This window comes from Oncorhynchus mykiss, chromosome 11 (genome assembly GCF_013265735.2).
Source record: "Oncorhynchus mykiss isolate Arlee chromosome 11, USDA_OmykA_1.1, whole genome shotgun sequence".
Classification (NCBI taxonomy): domain Eukaryota; kingdom Metazoa; phylum Chordata; class Actinopteri; order Salmoniformes; family Salmonidae; genus Oncorhynchus; species Oncorhynchus mykiss.
In genome coordinates, this window is record NC_048575.1 from 63,286,373 (window position 1) to 63,303,732 (window position 17,360).

Here is a 17,360-nt window from a genome sequence, read left to right on the forward strand (position 1 = left end):
TAATGAAAACCGAAACAGCCTAAACTGGTGCAAACTAACACTAAGGACAATCACCCACAAACACACAGTGAAACCCAGGCTACCTAAATATGGTTCCCAATCAGAGACAATGACTAACACCTGCCTCTGATTGAGAACCATATCAGGCCGGACATAGAAATAGACAAACAAGACATCCAACATAGAATGCCCACCCAGTTCACGTCCTGACCAACACTAAAACAAGGAAAACACACACGAACGATGGTCAGAACGTGACAATTGGTCTATTTGTTTTTCTGTGTTTACGCAAATCATTCCTGAGGAATGAGGGTGTTCCTTTGGTTTGGTGGTATGATATAATTAAAAAATCATTCTTCCTTTAATGACTACTGTAAAGTCTTGACAAAATATTGCCCTGGGTCTAAAATTCTGTTTTAGTAGTTGTTTACTGGGCTTATAGTTTTTTTCTTCAAATTACATTGGTTTGTCTGTATGTTATTTCCATTACTCTCTCATTCAACACTTTGGGGGATTTAATGTTGGAGTTTCTATTCTTCAAATATAGACAAGACTAAAGTAAATACCAGTATTGCCATGTCAGCAAATGTAATGAATTATTATGGAGTGACACTTGGTTTATCCCACGCACCAAATCATGCATATAAGCATACCCCATTCATACAGTGTCTATTGTTCATTCATACATCCCATTTGATTCTATAGTTTTCTTATAAGTGCTGGATATACAGCAGGAACAGGAACTTTTAATTTGTATTCATTGGGACTGTATACCCCTTTTTATGCTGAAGAGGAGAGGATACTCAACCTAATCAAGGTAATGCTTAGAATAAAATTGATTTTCTACTAGTCTTTGCCATATACAGTCGTATGAAAAAGTTTGGGCACCCCTGACAATTTCCATGATTTCCATTTATGATGAAGGTATTTTGGACCATTCCTCCTTACAAAACATCTCCAGTTCAGTTAGGTTTGATGGTTGCCGAGCATGGACAGCCCACTTCAAATCATCCCACAGATTCTCAATGATATTCAGATCTGGGGACTGGGATGGCCATTCCAGAACATTGTACTTGTTCCTCTGCATAAATGCCAGGGTAGATTTTGAGCAGTGTTTTGAGTCGTTGTCTTGTTGAAATATCCAGCCCCGGCATAACTTCAACTTTGTGACTGATTCTTCAAAATTATTCCCAAGAATCTGCTGGTATTGAGTGGAATCCATGCGACCCTCAACTTTAACAAGATTCCCAGTACCGGCACTGGCCACACAGCATGATGTGCATCCCCACCTAATTTTACTGTGGGTAGCAAGTGTTTTTCTTGGAACGCTGTGTTCTTTTGCCGCCATGCATAACATACCTTGTTATGACCAAATAACTCAATCTTTGTTTCATCAGTCCACAGAACCTTATTCCAAAATGAAGCTGGCTTGTCCAAATGTGCGTCTGCATTCCTCAAGCGACTCTGTTTGTGGCGTGTGTGCAGGAAAGGCTTCTTCTGCATCACTCTCCCATACAGCTTCTCCTTGTGCAAAGTGCGCTGAATTGTTGAACGATGCACAGTGACACCATCTGCAGCAAGATGATGTTGAAGGTCTTTGGAGGTGGTCTGTGGGCTGTTTTTGACCGTTCTCACCATCCTTCGCCTTTGCCTCTCTGATATTTTACTTGGCCTGCCACTTCTGGCCTTAACCATAACTGTGCCTGTGGTCTTCCATTTCCTCACTATGTTCCTTACAGTGGACACTGACAGCTTAAATCTCTGCGATAGCTTTTTGTAGCCTTCCTCTAAACCATAATGTTGAACAATCTTTGTTTTCCGGTCATTTGAGAGTTGTTTTGATGCCCCCATGTTGCCACTCTTCAGAGGAGAGTCAAAGAGAACAACAACTTGCAATTGGCCACCTTAAATACCTTTTCTCATGATTGGATGCACTTGTCTATGAAGTTCAAGGCTTAATGAGCTCACCAAACCAATTGTGTGTTCCAATTCATCAGTGCTAAGTAGTTACAGGTATTCAAATCAACAGAATGATAAGGGTGCCCACATTAATGCATAGCCTATTTTTCACATCTGATTTAATTTCATAACTTAATATTGCTACACTAAAAATCTTTGTCTGGACAATACCCCAGTACTCACCTTTTATTAGAAAATGAATGGCATGCCACTGTGATCATTTTCTGTGACGACAGAGTAAATTATTATGCAGCCTCAGAGGGGTGCCCAAACTTTTTCATACGACTGTAGTGTTGAATGGTCAAATGGTCCTGTGGTTTGGACAATCATATCACATGACCTGGATTTGAACCTTTATTTAAATATTTTTCAACAACCTGTCTCCTTTTATTTTTATGTCAGATGGTCCAGCTCCATTCCCAGATAATTGCTTTCATTTTTGGTGTAATTCTAATTCCTAGCTTAAAATAACAGTTCAAATCTAGGTCATGAGACATGACAGTTCAAAACACATGGCCCTATAGAATGAATTATGTTAAATTATAATGTATTCAATAATCCTTTGGTACTCAACATTGTTTGTCAAGTTAACTATGTTAAAAAAAGTTACATTTATTTTACTCTTTCAGAAATGAAGGAAAAGAAATTGGAGATTTTGAGGACCGCCTTCTATATTTTATTTGTGGCAACCATAGCATCTTCAAAACCAGTAAGAGTGCCCCTGCTGTTTTCCATCATCTTTATTCTGATAAATCTGTAATTATTATAATGTGCACAATGACAAAGTCAGTGAATAGACACTGTGTCAAAAGTGTGCTATTCTATGTTTCTACACTCAATTAGTATTTATATTTGTGAAACCAGGTCAGTCTACATGGATTCCAATTCAGAAGCATGATGGCTGACAGCCTGGAATCGTCTGAGTCCTCGGAGTCCAGCAAGTCTTCCTCAGAGAATGGTCAGCCAATGGTCGCTGGCACTAAGATCGCAATACCAGACACTCAGGAGGAGACAGACCCACCAGACAGTGAAGCTATAGCCTCTGAAACAGCCTCAGAAGTTGATGATGCTTTAATTGCTTCACAAACCACACTTCAAACGGATGCCTCATCAGCAGTGGCACTAAATGGGACAGACACTGAGGCTACCTCACAGCATCCAGTCATCGTCGCATTGACTGATTCTCCCAGTCTGACTTCTGATAATGTCACAACCCATATACGGTCTATGGTCACAACGGCTCTGCCATCAATCACTGACACAGCCACAATTCAAACATTCTATGTGGGCACAACTTCTCCCCCGGGCCCATACCACATACCCATTATGGAGCAGCCAACACCTCCACCAGTCTCCCCAATACCAAGCCTAACTCCCCAGCAGCTAGTTCCATTGAGTACCACTGATGACATAGCTGGTGTGCCAGGTTGTTTTACTGTAGTATACATAACCAGCCCTCATGCTCAGCCAGTTCCTGTTAGAGGTGATAACATTTAAAGCAGAGAGGAAATTATTATATCATTGATTAAAGTCAGACATAAAAGCTGGCTTCTTTTTTTCATTTGTCTTTATGAACATATGAGCACATTGCAGCCACATAGTGAGCTGGAGGGGCGCCTGTGCTGCAACTGGCTGAAGCGCTCATGAAAATGATTCACTATAATATTTTGCACTATATAAGTGATAAATATGTAGATATACTGTACTTTATATTGCTCAGTGTCTTCCATGAGTCAGTCTCACATGTATTTGCATTTTTTCCCATCTTTTATCTTTTGTGTGATTTATTTTGAAAGTCGACACAGATTGCATTAACACTGTCAACAACATTTTAGTCTATTTGTAAAAGAGGACCCACCATCTGTAAATAAATGCTCTTTAAACATTTAGAAAAAGGACGGAAGTCAGAAAGAGTACCTTTTCGTGTGCTGCAGGATATTTTGGGGCTTTTGATTATACTGCAAAACTTATTACAGGTGATTTGCAGATAATGCCAGCTGTTGGGCATTCTTTGTGACTCCCATTGTGTCCTCAGTTATCATTGAATGAATGAATGATGATACATTCCTGTTTTAATTTTGTACTGTAAAGCTTGTCTTGTATACAATTGAATGTCTGACCCAGAAAGACAGAGACCCTGGAGCAGATGGTGTTTAACTTCTGGTATGAATGCAATGCAGTGAGTGAACAAGTGGGTGTTGTTGTTTTTTTCCGTATTACAGAGACACTGTTGTTGAGAGATACCAAAGCTCATGGCATGAAGTATGTTTGCCACCGCACAACACACATTGAACATTTACATGTGACACACAGACACAGAAAAATATTTTTCAAATAGCTTCACTACTTGGACCCCAAATAAACATTTAAAAGTTTTACTTTTTCATATTCCTACATGGAACGTATAGGAACCATAGACCAAGCTGGACCCTTAATGGTCAGCCTACCATACAAAAGGCAGCTGAAGGTAGCTAAATGCATCTGCTACGTTGTATAGATTATAACCTGCAACCAGGTTAGCCCCCTGTTGTCCTGAGATGATAACAGTCTGTAATCTGATGCATTGCGAATGTTAAGCTCTTGAGCCGCTTAAAACCACTTGTGGTGTAAAATTCATACTCATCTGATAATGTGGACAGAACACCATACTAACATTAATAGCCTGGTCAGAAATTACCTCTATTTTGTAGCACTTATTAGGCACTGTTTTTCAAAACTCCCAACTGAAATAAGTAAGTTGTTGTTGTCCTCATTGGGAATTGTATTCATTAACATTTATAAAATGTTGATAGACTTTTCAAAGCCTCTTATTCAAGTACCTGTGAAGATGTATGATATTCATAATTTTAATCTACTGTACATAGATTAAACACTCTTTACAATCCATTTAGAGGTCCTATTGAAATCCACGTAATGATACTGCTTGTGACTGAGTACTACACCCTAATAAGTCTTGATTTGTGTCTAATTACTATAATGACCAGGTCTGTCTAGTCAACAACAAACACTATTTCTGCATGTTCTTCACTTAAATACAAAAACATTGTAGTGAAAATAAAATAAACAAATGCTTGTTCCTAGGGATGAGGTCAATTATAGTTTGTCAGAACACTTTTAATCACATTTCAATTTAGATTGACCCGTCCCCGACCCTCGGTGCACTAGTTCATATAAACATGTTTTTTTGTGAAACACTAAAATAGTTCTCCTGAGCCTGGCAGCTCTATTCAAACATCAAGGCTATAACAAGTTCAGCTTAAGTCCTTAATTGCTTTAACCAATAGACTGGTATGGGAACAGAGGAGAAAAAAGGAAATACATTATATTGAAACTGGCCCAGTACAAGTGTTTGACTGGATCTGTGTGTAGACCTTTTAATCAGCAAGTCAATAATCTCATATCCTATAAGAGGATTCCTTTTCCAAGCCAAGTTATGTCAGACAATAAAATGGCTGTTGAGTTCTTTTATAGAATGAATATCTTCTCTACGATCACCATCACTATATTCTTGTCAGTGTTATTGTATATAATTGTTCTCCATGTGTAGTTGTAACATAATTCATGTAATTGAATATATTGTCAAAGTGAGCTTGTGGCCTTGATTCTAATAGGCTAAGAGAGACCACAGACACCTGTTGTCCACTCTGACAGGAAGCATGTTAACGTCTTAAAGTCCTTATCCTCTTTAAACACCCCCACACCCTCTTTGTTCTCCTGCAGCACAGAGGTCTCTGTGTCATTACAATCTGGCAATAAACAATTAACAATAACATTCAGACTATTTTCTGGAATTATGTGAAAACCAAAATTAATGTATTGTATCGCAAGAGAATACAAAAATCCCCTCGTTGGAGATTCATTAATTCAAATTCTTAATTTGAATAAGCCTAAGGAAACTATCACCTAATCTTTACATTCTTAAGAGACAATGGATTAGCCTACACCTAGATTACTCAATTGGAGCAGTGCTTGGCCAGCGTTCATGAACGCATGTGCTCAGCAGTATCAGTAATATGTAATACATACAGTGGGGAGAACAAGTATTTGATACACTGCCGATTTTCCTATTAACAAAGCATGTATAGGTCTGTAATTTTTTATCATAGGTACACTTCAACTGTGAGAGACGGAATCTAAAACCAGAATCCAGAAAATCAAATTGTATGATTTTTAAGTAATTAATTTGCATACGAGATCATACGTTTCCTGTAGTTCTGGACCAGGTTTGCACACACTGCAGCAGGGACTTTGGCACACTCCTCTATTCAGACCTTCTCCAAAACCTTCAGGTTTCGGGGCTGTCGCTGGACAATACAGACTTTCAGCTCCCTCCAAAGATTTTCTATTGGGTTCAGGTCTGGAGACTGGCTAGGCCACTCCAGGACCTTGAGATGCTTATTACGGAGCCACTCCTTAGTTGCCCTGGCTGTGTGTTTCGGGTCGTTGTCATGCTGGAAGACCCAGCTACAACCTATCTTCAATGCTCTTACTGAGGGAAGGAGGTTGTTGGCAAAGATCTCGCGATACATGGCCCCATCATCCTCCCCTCAATACGGTGCAGTCGTCCTGTCCCCTTTGCAGAAAAGCATCCCCAAAGAATGATGTTTCCACCTCCGTGCTTCACGGTTGGGATGGTGTTCTTGGGGTTGTACTCATCCTTCTTCTTCCTCCAAACACGGCGAATGGAGTTTAGACCAAAAAGCTCTATTTTTGTCTCATCAGACCACATGACCTTCTCCCATTCCTCCTCTGGATCATCCAGATGGTCATTGGCAAACTTCAGACGGGCCTGGACATGCGCTGGCTTGAGCAGGGGGACCTTGCGTGCGCTGCAGGATTTTAATCCATGACAGCGTAGTGTGTTCCTAATGGTTTTCTTTGAGACTGTGGTCCCAGCTCACTTCAGGTCATTGATCAGGTCCTGCCGTGTAGTTCTGGGCTGATCCCTCACCTTCCTCATGATCATTGATGCCCCACGAGGTGAGATCTTGCATGGAGCCCCAGACCGAGGGTGATTGACCGTCATCTTGAACTTCTTCCATTTTCTAATAAATACGCCAACAGTTGTTGCCTTCTCACCAAGCTGCTTGCCTATTGTCCTGTAGCCCATCCCAGCCGTGTGCAGGTCTACAATTTTATCGCTGATGTACTTACACAGCTCTCTGGTATTGGCCATTGTGGAGAGGTTGGAGTCTGTTTGATTGAGTGTGTGGACAGGTGTCTTTTATACAGGTAACGAGTTCAAACAGGTGCAGTTCACACAGGTAATGAGTGGAGAACAGGAGGGCTTCTTAAAGAAAAACTAACAGGTCTGTGAGAGACAGAATTTTTGCTGGTTGGTAGGTGATCAAATACTTATGTCATGCAATAAAATGCAAATTAATTACTTAAAAATCATACAATGTGATTTTCTGGATTTTTGTTTTAGATTCCGTCTCAACTCTCACAGTTGAAGTGTACCTATGATAAAAAAATTACAGACCTGTACATGCTTTGTAAGTAGGAAAACCTGTGAAATCGCCAGCGTATCAACATTTTTTTTCTCCCCACTGGCCACTTTAAACTATGCCACTTTGTTTACATACCCTACATTACTCATCTCATATGTATATACTGTATTCGATACCATCTACTGCATCTTGTCTATGCCGTTCTGTACCATCACTCATTCATATATCTTTATGTACATATTCTTTATCCCTTTACACTTGTGTGTATAAGGTAGTAGTTTTGGAATTGTTAGGTTAGATTACTTGTTGTTTATTACTGCATTGTCGGAACTAGAAGCACAAGCATTTCTCTACACTCGCATTAACATCTGCTAAACATGTGTGTGACAAATAAAATGTGATTTGATTTGATCAGTCGACAAGGATGAGGTTGAGGTAACAGCAGTCCTTACTCTGCCCAAAACAACACTACAGCAAACCTTTGATGAATTCATGAAGGGGAGAGTTCATGTATCAGTTTGTCTTCATATACTCAGTTTGATGACACATACCGTATACAGACTTGTTTACAGACTCTAAGGAAGTGAGTTGATGAAGTGTGTTCCCTGACAGACATATTTGTATTTATTAGGGATCCCCACTCTTCCTGGGGTCCAAACACATTAAAGCACTTACATTACACACAGGGCCAGAGGAGCTTGGGAGTGGATAATGGTATGCAAATATTCTGTAAGCACATGGATCCTCTGTCAGCATCATTGATGGGGCCGAGGCACGCAATGCATCCTGCTAACATCCTCTGCATGTGCTTAATCAGAGGGGGGTATTAAAGTAGAACAGTAATGCTCACAGATTTCAATCTGCCGTCTGCTGTATAGCCCACGGAAGGCAACGACATGGGAAGCACCGGGAGGATGCTCAACCTTTGGAACAGGAGGCAGAGCCTCTTCCCTAACTACAAAGTCACCGGGCCTAGTGCTGAACTTAGAAGACCCTCAGAAGACAGCACCCTTCCATTCACCAAGGACAGCTGTATAAAAGAGTGGAATTCCATGCAGGAACTGAGCAAGGACATTTATGACATCTACTCTGAGTATGAGGATGAGGAAGATGAGAAGCCTTTGGCTCTTCTTTCAAGGCTGGCTTCACCCACCAAGAATTACAATCTCAACATCAATGTTGGGGGGAAGTCCTATCAGATAGCTTACCGGTTGGCGGCCAGGTACCCCAAAACTAGGATAGGGCGGCTTGCCACCTATACAGACCACAACAAGAAACTGGACCTGTGTGACGATTACCAAGTCAAGAAAAATGAGTACTTCTTCGACAGGGACCCAGAGATTTTCAACAACATCTTCACCTTCTACAGAACTGGGGTGCTGTGGATAAAAGATGAGCTGTGTCCCAGAAACTTTCTGGAGGAGATCAACTACTGGGGCGTGAGGATCAAGAACACCCACCGCTGCTGCCGGATTTCCTTTGAGGAGCGACAGGACGAAATAAACGAGCAGCTGAACATCCAGAGAGAGCTGGAGGCCGAGGTGGAGATCGAGGAGAATGAGGAGCTGTTTCAGGACATGTTCATGGGCCATAACCGCAGAGTGATCTGGAACCTAATGGAAAAACCTTTCTCATCTGTCCCTGCCAAGCTCATGGCCTTGGTCTCCAGCCTGTTTGTCCTGGTATCCCTGGTGGCCATGACACTCAACACAGTAGAGGATATGCAGTACAAGACTCCCTCTGGCCAATTGAGCGGGAAGACCTACTGTGAATTTGTGGAGTCTCTGTGCATTGCGTTTTTCACCATGGAGTATCTGCTCAGGCTGGTGTCCACACCTGACCTCCAGACTTTCGCCAGGAGCATGCTCAACACGGTGGACCTGATCGCTATTCTACCTCAGTACCTGCAGCTGGCTTTGGAGTGCTTTGAAAACAATGACTATGTGAAGCACGAACACGACATGAGGACAGTTGGGCAGGTGGGGAAGCTGGGCCAGGTGTTGCGGATTATGAGGCTGATGCGTATATTTCGTATCTTGAAGCTGGCGCGCCACTCCACCGGACTGAGGGCGTTTGGCTTCACACTCCGCCAGTGCTACCAGCAGGTGGGCTGCCTCTTCCTCTTCATTGCCATGGGAATCTTCGCCTTCTCTGCCATGGTCTACACTGTGGAGCATGACGTGCCCCAAACCAACTTCACAAGCATCCCCCATGCATGGTGGTGGGCTGCTGTAAGTATATTAGTTCACAATAGGCCGTTAGGAGTTTTTAAAAAGTCAAACTTTCATTCTCTGTAGCTTTATATTCAGCTTTGTTTCTGGTGATCTTCCAGCGATGATGCAGGGAGGCTCAGGTCTGGCTTCAGGTCTGTAGTGTGTCTGATCTATGGCTCGCTCTGTAGTCACCTCATAATACTACCTACTGCACTGTGTACTAATGGCTGTCAGTGGCCACTAACTGAATGATAAGCTTAAACACTGATCAAAGTACCAGTAACTGTTTCATATGAACTGCATGGCCTGACATTATTTAAATGGATGGTTTATATGGTTCCTGGATAGTGTCTTAATACTATAATGCTATTACAGGGTGGACCTTAGGTCAGCGCACCTCCATTAGAATATGTGTATCTGTCCATGTCCATGCCTGTTCACATGAAGCATGCCGTATGTGCTTAATTATGATCAACACTCTGGACATAAAGTCAGGCCACTTGTAGGCCCTGTATATCTCTTTCTGAAAGGGTATGATATGAATTTCTTAAGTTGTGACTGAAGTGGGACAGATAACACTTTTACATTTTCACTGTGAAAGGGGTTCAAGTTCCATAACTCTTGTAATTTCTGCCCTCCAGGTGAGCATCTCCACCGTGGGCTATGGAGACATGTATCCAGAGACCATCCTGGGGCGTCTCTTTGCTTTCTTCTGTATTTCCTTTGGAATCATACTGAACGGACTGCCCATCTCCATCCTCTTCAACAAGTTCTCAGACTACTACGCCAAACTGAAATCCCACGAGTACACCGCAAACATGAAGAACCGGGGGAAAATTAGGTTTGCCAAAAGGACAGCAATGAAGATCTCACTTTGTTGTGGAGTTGGACACACTACATGATGCTACAGCTAACTGTTTAGGACTTTGTAAGACACAATATCTGCCTGATCTTTCTTACATTGGCAACATAGATAGTATCGGGTTGAATAAAGTAATGTTAACTTTGAAATTGCTGAAAACCCATGCACCCTTTTGTCTTACCCATCAGATATGCTTCTCCAGGGGTGGAAATGGGAGGAAGTCTGGGGGAATGGGGTTCTGGACGTGAAAACATTTTGCGATGTAAAATTTTGCATTTCACATTGAATTCATAGATTTTACATTGGAGGGCTCCAGGAGTGATTTTCTTTCTCCATTTCTACCCCTGCACTTCACACATATTACCAAATGAGAGTGCTTCTCCCGCAAAAGGTAGGCCTGTTAACAATACCATATAGACAGTGCATTGTCATAAGTGCATTGCCCTGTCAGGTCAAGTTGATTCTATTTGCTCCTTTTTTATATATTTTTATGCATTTAATGATTGAAACACTTTCTACTTTGCTTAATGTCCTTTATGTCACATGCTGCTTCTCTGTTTTAATTTGTATTTTTTGAACACTTGAATAACATGGAGCTTTAATGAGATTTGATTTTGCAATCATATCTTGTACGCTCAATAAAGAGAAATAATGCTACATGATTTTTGTATGTGCCGTTATATTACTGCTGCAGAGGCAAACATGGTCACTCACTAATAAAGCAATGATGTGTACAGGTTTTCTGGCAGGCTATTCCAGAGGCTGTGGGCATAATAACTAAAGAGAGGGGTTGTTGTAAATGTGTCCACACCTGACCTCCAGACTTTCGCCAGGAGCATGCTCAACACGGTGGACCTGATCGCTATTCTACCTCAGTACCTGCAGCTGGCTTTGGAGTGCTTTGAAAACAATGACTACGTGAAGCACAAACATGACATAAGGACAGTTGGGCAGGTGGGGAAGCTGGGCCAAGCCTAAAGGAAGAGAGGGGTTGTTGTAAATTGCTGTCATTCATGTGTCATGCCGAGCAAGAATGAGGCCAAATCCCAGATGGAAAAACTAAACAACATATTTGACCTACTGATTGTGAGAGAGAGTATGTTTTGCATCATTAAAATAGGCTTGGCATGTATGCTTTGGAATGTATGAACACGTTACCATGATGATTATCTTTCTGTAGCAGCAAATACATTCACTACAGCAGGAGTAGATCCCATACTCTACTAATCTGTCTGATCCTGCCCAATTAGCCTGCTCCCTGTCTGAAGCAAAGACCCACAAAAGCTTGCAGCTGCTGGCATCTTGTGGTTAGTGTTGATAGAGCAGAAGGTGGTGACCTATTTTCATACGTCACACTTGATAATCTAGAACATTGAGCTAAATACTCGGTTATGAAATTGAGGATTATAAAATTTGATAAAATCAAGATCTTTTTGTAATTTTATAAAACATATACATATACAAGTGAACTTGAAGGGGGGTTTCACTAGATATCACAGCCACAAAGTTAAAATGTCCATATCGTAAAGATTCATGACAACAAACATGAGGTTTTTGGTCTTAATGTAAGGTTAGGATTAGGCATACAATTAGCAGTGTGGTTGAGGTTAGGATTAGGTTTAAAAATTGATTTTTAAAAAGAGACATTGTAGAAATAGAAATGTCCTTGACATTGTGGCTTTGATAACGCTATACGGGATCATTGGGACTGTTTCATTACAGTATTTTCAATGGTTTAATCCATGATTAAGGTTAGGTGGTTAAAGGGAGGGACATCCCAAGGATTCCAGATAGCGCTAACAAAATTAGACACCGGCAATTTCCCACAATCCTTTTCATCAGTAGAGTGACCTCTGGTGCTGTTGTTGTGCAAAAATTTCGGAGCAGGCTAACCAACACAAACCAGCAGCAAAATGGTCCCTCCAGTGGCAGTGTCACCGCTTATTAAGGTTTGTGGCAACACATTTGTGTAACATGCTGTTGAAAGTAGTTTTGTTTAAAAATAAATCGTGAATTGTTTCCTAATTTGCAGCGAATAAGTTGCATAACAATGCTGCATTGTCCAAGACCTCTGCCAAACTCAAGACAGCTGGCTAACTAACAACCTAGCTAGTGGAATAATGAATAACGTTAGCTAGCTACATTTTCAACACATAGCTATTACTTCCAAACCTGCAATCATTTGCGCATGTTATGCATCAGCTGACAGCTTTGACATTGCATGCAGATTGTTGTTGTGGACTACCAAGTGGCGCAGCGGTCTACCCTGGTTCGATTCCAGGCTGTATCACAACTGGCCGTGATTGGGAGGCCCATAAGGCGGTGCACAATTGGCCCTGCGTCGTTGGGATTTGGCCGGGGTAGGCCGTCATTGTAAATAAGAATTTGTTCTTAACTGACTTGCCTAGTTAAATAAATGTGAAATAAAAAAGCCCGTGAATTAGCTAGCGTTTGTCTAATGTTAGCATTAAATAATTGCCTGAGTGATACTGTCTGATATGCGTAATTTGTTTCTCATTACAGACCGCAAGGTACTCAGCGTTGTTAGCTGGTATAGTATTTGGCAAGAGGAGATATGGTGAGTTGTGAACCTTGAATAAAGGTTTTGCATTGACTCTAACTGTGCAGACAGGCGGCATGCCGTATGGACGCCTCAGGTGGTGGCATACAGTACAAATGTCCTATACTGTGGCCACAGACTAACATTAGCTAAACTAGCAACCTTAACATTGAAGCCATGCAGACACTGACCTCCAATTTGTTGAAAACCTGCAATAACATAGGATTCTTCATAGTTCTAAACATAACATATGTTGTTTGATTTTTTTCAAAAGTAATTCCATTTTAAGTTTTGATTTTAACACCCTCTAAATTAATTTCAGATGAACTAAAGCCTATTGCTGCAGAGGAACGAAGGATTGAGGAAGAGGAGAAGAAGGTTCGTGAAGAACAAGAGAAAATTGCCAAGGCGCTAGCAGAAGGTAAACGTCCATGTTTGTTTTTAAGAGTTTACTGGCAAATTTGCTCTCATGTTTGTTCTTTTAAGTAAACACATTTGCATGCTTAGATATATGTCCAATAGGTCTTTTGCATGTTCTATAGGAATAGCCTGAATAACAACATATGGCAGTAAAAACAGCTGCTTCATTTTATTAAACACTTGATTGTTTCTGTATAGAAACTTGACACCTTTTTTCTGGTCTCTCACTACAGCCAGTGAAGAGTCGATTTTGAAATGAGCTGGCACTGGGAGAAGTTACTGTGAAGCTCTTCACACTGCTCCTGTATTTTTCCACTCTTATTTTCCTGGATATACTTGGTCCAAAACTCTCCAGCACAGTTATTTTACTGACGTGTGCACTCTAACCGATAAACCCTCACTTGGTCTGGAGACCAAATCTATTTTTTTGTAGTCATTTACATGGCATATAAAATAATGGCTTGCTATTTGGATTCAACTGTAATATCACAAATGCAGTATTGTAAGTAAAGTTAAATGTTTGTACCCTTGTTACACACCCTCATGACAATGTCATACATACTACTTGATAAATAAATGGTAAATATTTATTCTGTCTTTGAATCATCATTCTTTCATCCTTTCTCCATTTTCCTTGCACTTGCTTCAATAACTTATTTTTTTGTCACACTTCCTTTGTTTTTGAGTAATGGATATGCTATTATGGATCCCCCCCCCCCCCCCTAGTCTACACTATGAAGCGTCATTCATCAACCATCAACTCTAATATTTGTTCTTTCTAATCTTCTGGACATTAAAACTGAAGCTACATGAAACAAACATTATTACATGAAACAAGATCGTACTGTTCTGTGTCATGGCCATGCACGTAAATGGGACGACTGTGGTCTGCTGTCATGACTGGAGTGGAGCAGACCCTTGACCAGGCACTGTGTTGTCATGGCCGAAAGCCAAAGGTGCCAAGACGCAGTCATTCAAGCTCATCCCCAGGCAACAATGACAGAAGTGGTTAATAATATAAAAAGACAAAAGCTTTATTTGTCAACTATTTATATTATCTATAGTGTACAGTATATATTAGCAAGGGATGATCCAATGAATGGCCTTGCTCACTGAAATAATTTTCAGAAATGACACTTATGCACCCATTTCACCTGGCGTCAACCCTCTTGTAATGTGCTTCAGCGGTCTGTCCAAGAACATTTTGTCTGGGATTACAAACTGGTGCAACAGATCATGTTACTTAACCCAGGGGCATTAACAGTCCCACGTGGACTGTTAATTTCATAAAGCATGTATTCTTACAATTGAATAATTGTTTACTCTTCAACTGCCTGAACTTGATATCCAATCCCTAATTATTAATCATTATTCAATGAATATGTTACCAACTGATAAGACATGCATGTAATTTATTTCCATTTAATTTCCATGTCACTAAAGAACTAATACCTTGGTGTTGCCATGCCCATATGTAAACAGTACTTTGGCTTGGCTAAGGTAAACTAATTCCCTAGATGTGCTTTCTCTGTGTTTAGACTAGAAAATACCCTTGCTACAATTACATAAAGCCATTTCATTGTGTATGGGAGAGTGCAACAGTTTTTGGGTAGGATTTTGTTAACTGGATTAGTAATAGATTAAGATTTAACCCTCCACTTAGGACCAAGATGTGAAAATAATCAGTGAGCTCGTCTGTGCCTTGTGTATATAAGGATCCTAGACAGAAGAGAAATGCATACCTGCAACTTCATTGAAGCTTAACCTCTTGCTTTGTTCCTGAAAAGGTACGTTTTAGCTATTTTTCATGGGAATGTTAAAATGTTGCTGTGAATATTTTTATGTTATGGGCTTTTTATAAAAATGTAGTTACCAATTGAGAGGACCAGCTATTGTGCTTTATCAAAATATTGATTTGTTTTTATTACATATGAAGTTATACTTATGGAATTTCTCCTCTAGAAATGGACTTCCATATGCTGGCCCTTGTGGTGGTGCTCCTGGCGGGTCTGGAGCAGAGTTGGGCTGCCTCCTGTGTGGTGGACAGCTTCAATGTCAAGGAGGACTTTGACCCCAAGAGAGTGAGTAAAACAAACAGTCATCTATAGAAGACCAAGCTGTCCTGCAAGGCCCTACATCTGTTTTTATGTGCTAGCGCCACAGTACACAGCTAGAAAAAAATTGTTGCAACACTCCTGCTCCAGTATGGAGGAAATAATAATTGCCTAGGCTACCTGCAAGGCTCTTCAACCAAACAGTTTATCTGTGTGTGCTCCAGTACGCAGGGAAGTGGTACGCTCTGCAGAAGAAGGACCCTGAGGGACTGTTCCTCCAGGACAACATCTCAGCTGAGTACACGATCGGTGACGACGGCTCCATGGTCGCCTCCTCCAAGGGACGTGTCACACTTTTTGGGTAAGAGCTGCCTGAAGGTTATTTCTGGTGAAATGGTAATAGTCTTAATAGTAGTCTTAAAAGTAGTAATAGTCTTAAATTGAACATGGCTTTCCGAATCTGTGTATAAGGGTCAAACTGAAAACCTTACATCTACTACATGTTTGTAACTTAAAGCCATTTTACATGAATACTGTATCTATGATAAGTTGATTGGAAATACTTTCCCCTATTTACAGATTCTGGGTTGTGTGCGCTGACATGGCTGCCCAGTACACTGTGCCAGACTCTGCCAACCCTGGAAAGATGTTCATGAACTACCAGGGCCTGGCCAGCTATCTGTCCAGCGGAGGTACGTCTACTAAATATACCGTTATACACAAATACACTTAGACACAGAAATAACAACTAGTAAGCTGCGCACGATACTCACAATACTCTCCTCTTCTCTCAGGTGACAACTACTGGGTGATTGACACCGACTATGACAACTATGCCATCACATATGCCTGCCGTACCCTGAAGGACGATGGAAGCTGTGAGGATGGATACTCCCTGATATTCTCCCGTAACCCCCGTGGCCTGCCACCAGCCATCCAGAGGAGCATTCGCGCCAAGCAGGAAGAGATCTGCATGGCCGGACAATTTGAGCCCGTGCTGCAGTCTGGTATGGGTTACATTTTTCATATTTTATTTATAAAGCCCTTACATCAACAATAGTTATGAAATGCTTTATAGTAATCCGGACTACACCATCAAAGAGGAAGGATCAGTGTTGTCTGCATTACTGTAAATGCTGAGTGCCGCCTTTACAAACATTCACTGAGAGTTACTTAGCTCATCTCCTACTCAACAAATGTTTATTACCAGCATAAATGTGCTTTCTACAACTAAAGCAAATGTTTATTTTTGGGATGTCCAACAAATTTAGCATCCCAGTTGACCCTCTTCTGATTTTTCTCTGCTCAACAGGAGCTTGCTGAATGTCTACTATGAAGGAACTTGTGCTGCCAAGGGATCCCTACAACGTGCTGGCTTGGACAGAGATATTTACTGATGACTGAAGAGGGAAATCGCATAACATTTTTTTTCTATAAATTATATTATGCCCCTCATGTACAGTACCAGTCAAAAGTTTGGACACCTACTTTATTTTCTACATTGTAGAAGACATCAAAACTATGAAATAGCACATATGGAATCATATAGTAACCAAAAAATGTTAAACAAATCAAAATATATTGAATGGAAAAGCATTCCAAGTGAAGCTGGTTGAGAGAATGCCAAGTGTGCAAAGCTGTCGAAGGTTAAATGTAGCAACTTTGAAGAATCTAAAATCTTTTGATTTGTTTAACACTTTTTTGGTTACTACATGATTCCATATGTGTTCTTTCATAGTTTGCCTTCACTATCATTCTACAATGTAAAAATTGAGTAGGTGTCAACATTTGACTGGTACTGTATATAAAAGTAATTGTACATTTGAGCATGACGCCTGCACC

The 17,360-nt window shown here is 40.8% G+C and overlaps 2 protein-coding genes and 1 long non-coding RNA gene across 4 annotated transcripts; all 3 read left to right on the plus strand.

The window, feature by feature from the left end:
* Window positions 1-617: 617 nt before the first annotated feature.
* Window positions 618-5,704, plus strand: LOC110536640. Its single transcript, XR_002475501.2, has 3 exons — window positions 618-817; window positions 2,589-2,668; window positions 2,824-5,704. It is a non-coding gene; the product is annotated as an uncharacterized LOC110536640 (long non-coding RNA).
* A 2,536-nt stretch (window positions 5,705-8,240) lies between these two features.
* LOC110536215 (potassium voltage-gated channel subfamily V member 2-like) lies at window positions 8,241-11,450 on the plus strand. The gene is made up of 2 exons (XM_021621847.2): window positions 8,241-9,640; window positions 10,264-11,450. Exons 1-2 carry the CDS (start codon window positions 8,306-8,308, stop codon window positions 10,522-10,524), a joined length of 1,596 nt encoding a protein of 531 aa, XP_021477522.1. The 5' UTR covers window positions 8,241-8,305; the 3' UTR covers window positions 10,525-11,450.
* Window positions 11,451-12,247: 797 nt separating this feature from the next.
* On the plus strand, window positions 12,248-17,126 carry LOC110536217 (purpurin-like). Of its 2 annotated transcripts, XM_021621849.2 has the most exons (9): window positions 12,251-12,433; window positions 13,008-13,062; window positions 13,367-13,465; window positions 13,698-15,251; window positions 15,427-15,545; window positions 15,743-15,879; window positions 16,098-16,210; window positions 16,313-16,525; window positions 16,831-17,126. In XM_021621849.2, exons 5-9 carry the CDS (start codon window positions 15,429-15,431, stop codon window positions 16,839-16,841), a joined length of 591 nt encoding a protein of 196 aa, XP_021477524.1. In that variant the 5' UTR covers window positions 12,251-12,433; window positions 13,008-13,062; window positions 13,367-13,465; window positions 13,698-15,251; window positions 15,427-15,428; the 3' UTR covers window positions 16,842-17,126. The 2 variants fall into 2 exon arrangements, with proteins under 2 accessions (XP_036791998.1, XP_021477524.1); XM_036936103.1 differs by having other exon boundaries at window positions 12,248-12,433; window positions 13,698-15,545.
* The last annotated feature ends 234 nt before the right edge of the window (window positions 17,127-17,360 follow it).

Bases quoted from the DNA above. Each gene is read 5' to 3' on its own strand.
- LOC110536215 (XM_021621847.2), top strand. From the start codon at position 8,306: ATGGGAAGCACCGGGAGGATGCTCAACCTTTGGAACAGGAGGCAGAGC. The intron at 9,641-10,263 runs GTAAGTATATTA...TCTGCCCTCCAG, and splicing joins ATGCATGGTGGTGGGCTGCT to GTGAGCATCTCCACCGTGGG.
- LOC110536217 (XM_036936103.1), top strand. From the start codon at position 15,429: ATGGACTTCCATATGCTGGCCCTTGTGGTGGTGCTCCTGGCGGGTCTG. The intron at 15,546-15,742 runs GTGAGTAAAACA...TGTGTGCTCCAG, and splicing joins AGGACTTTGACCCCAAGAGA to TACGCAGGGAAGTGGTACGC. The intron at 15,880-16,097 runs GTAAGAGCTGCC...CCCTATTTACAG, and splicing joins GGACGTGTCACACTTTTTGG to ATTCTGGGTTGTGTGCGCTG.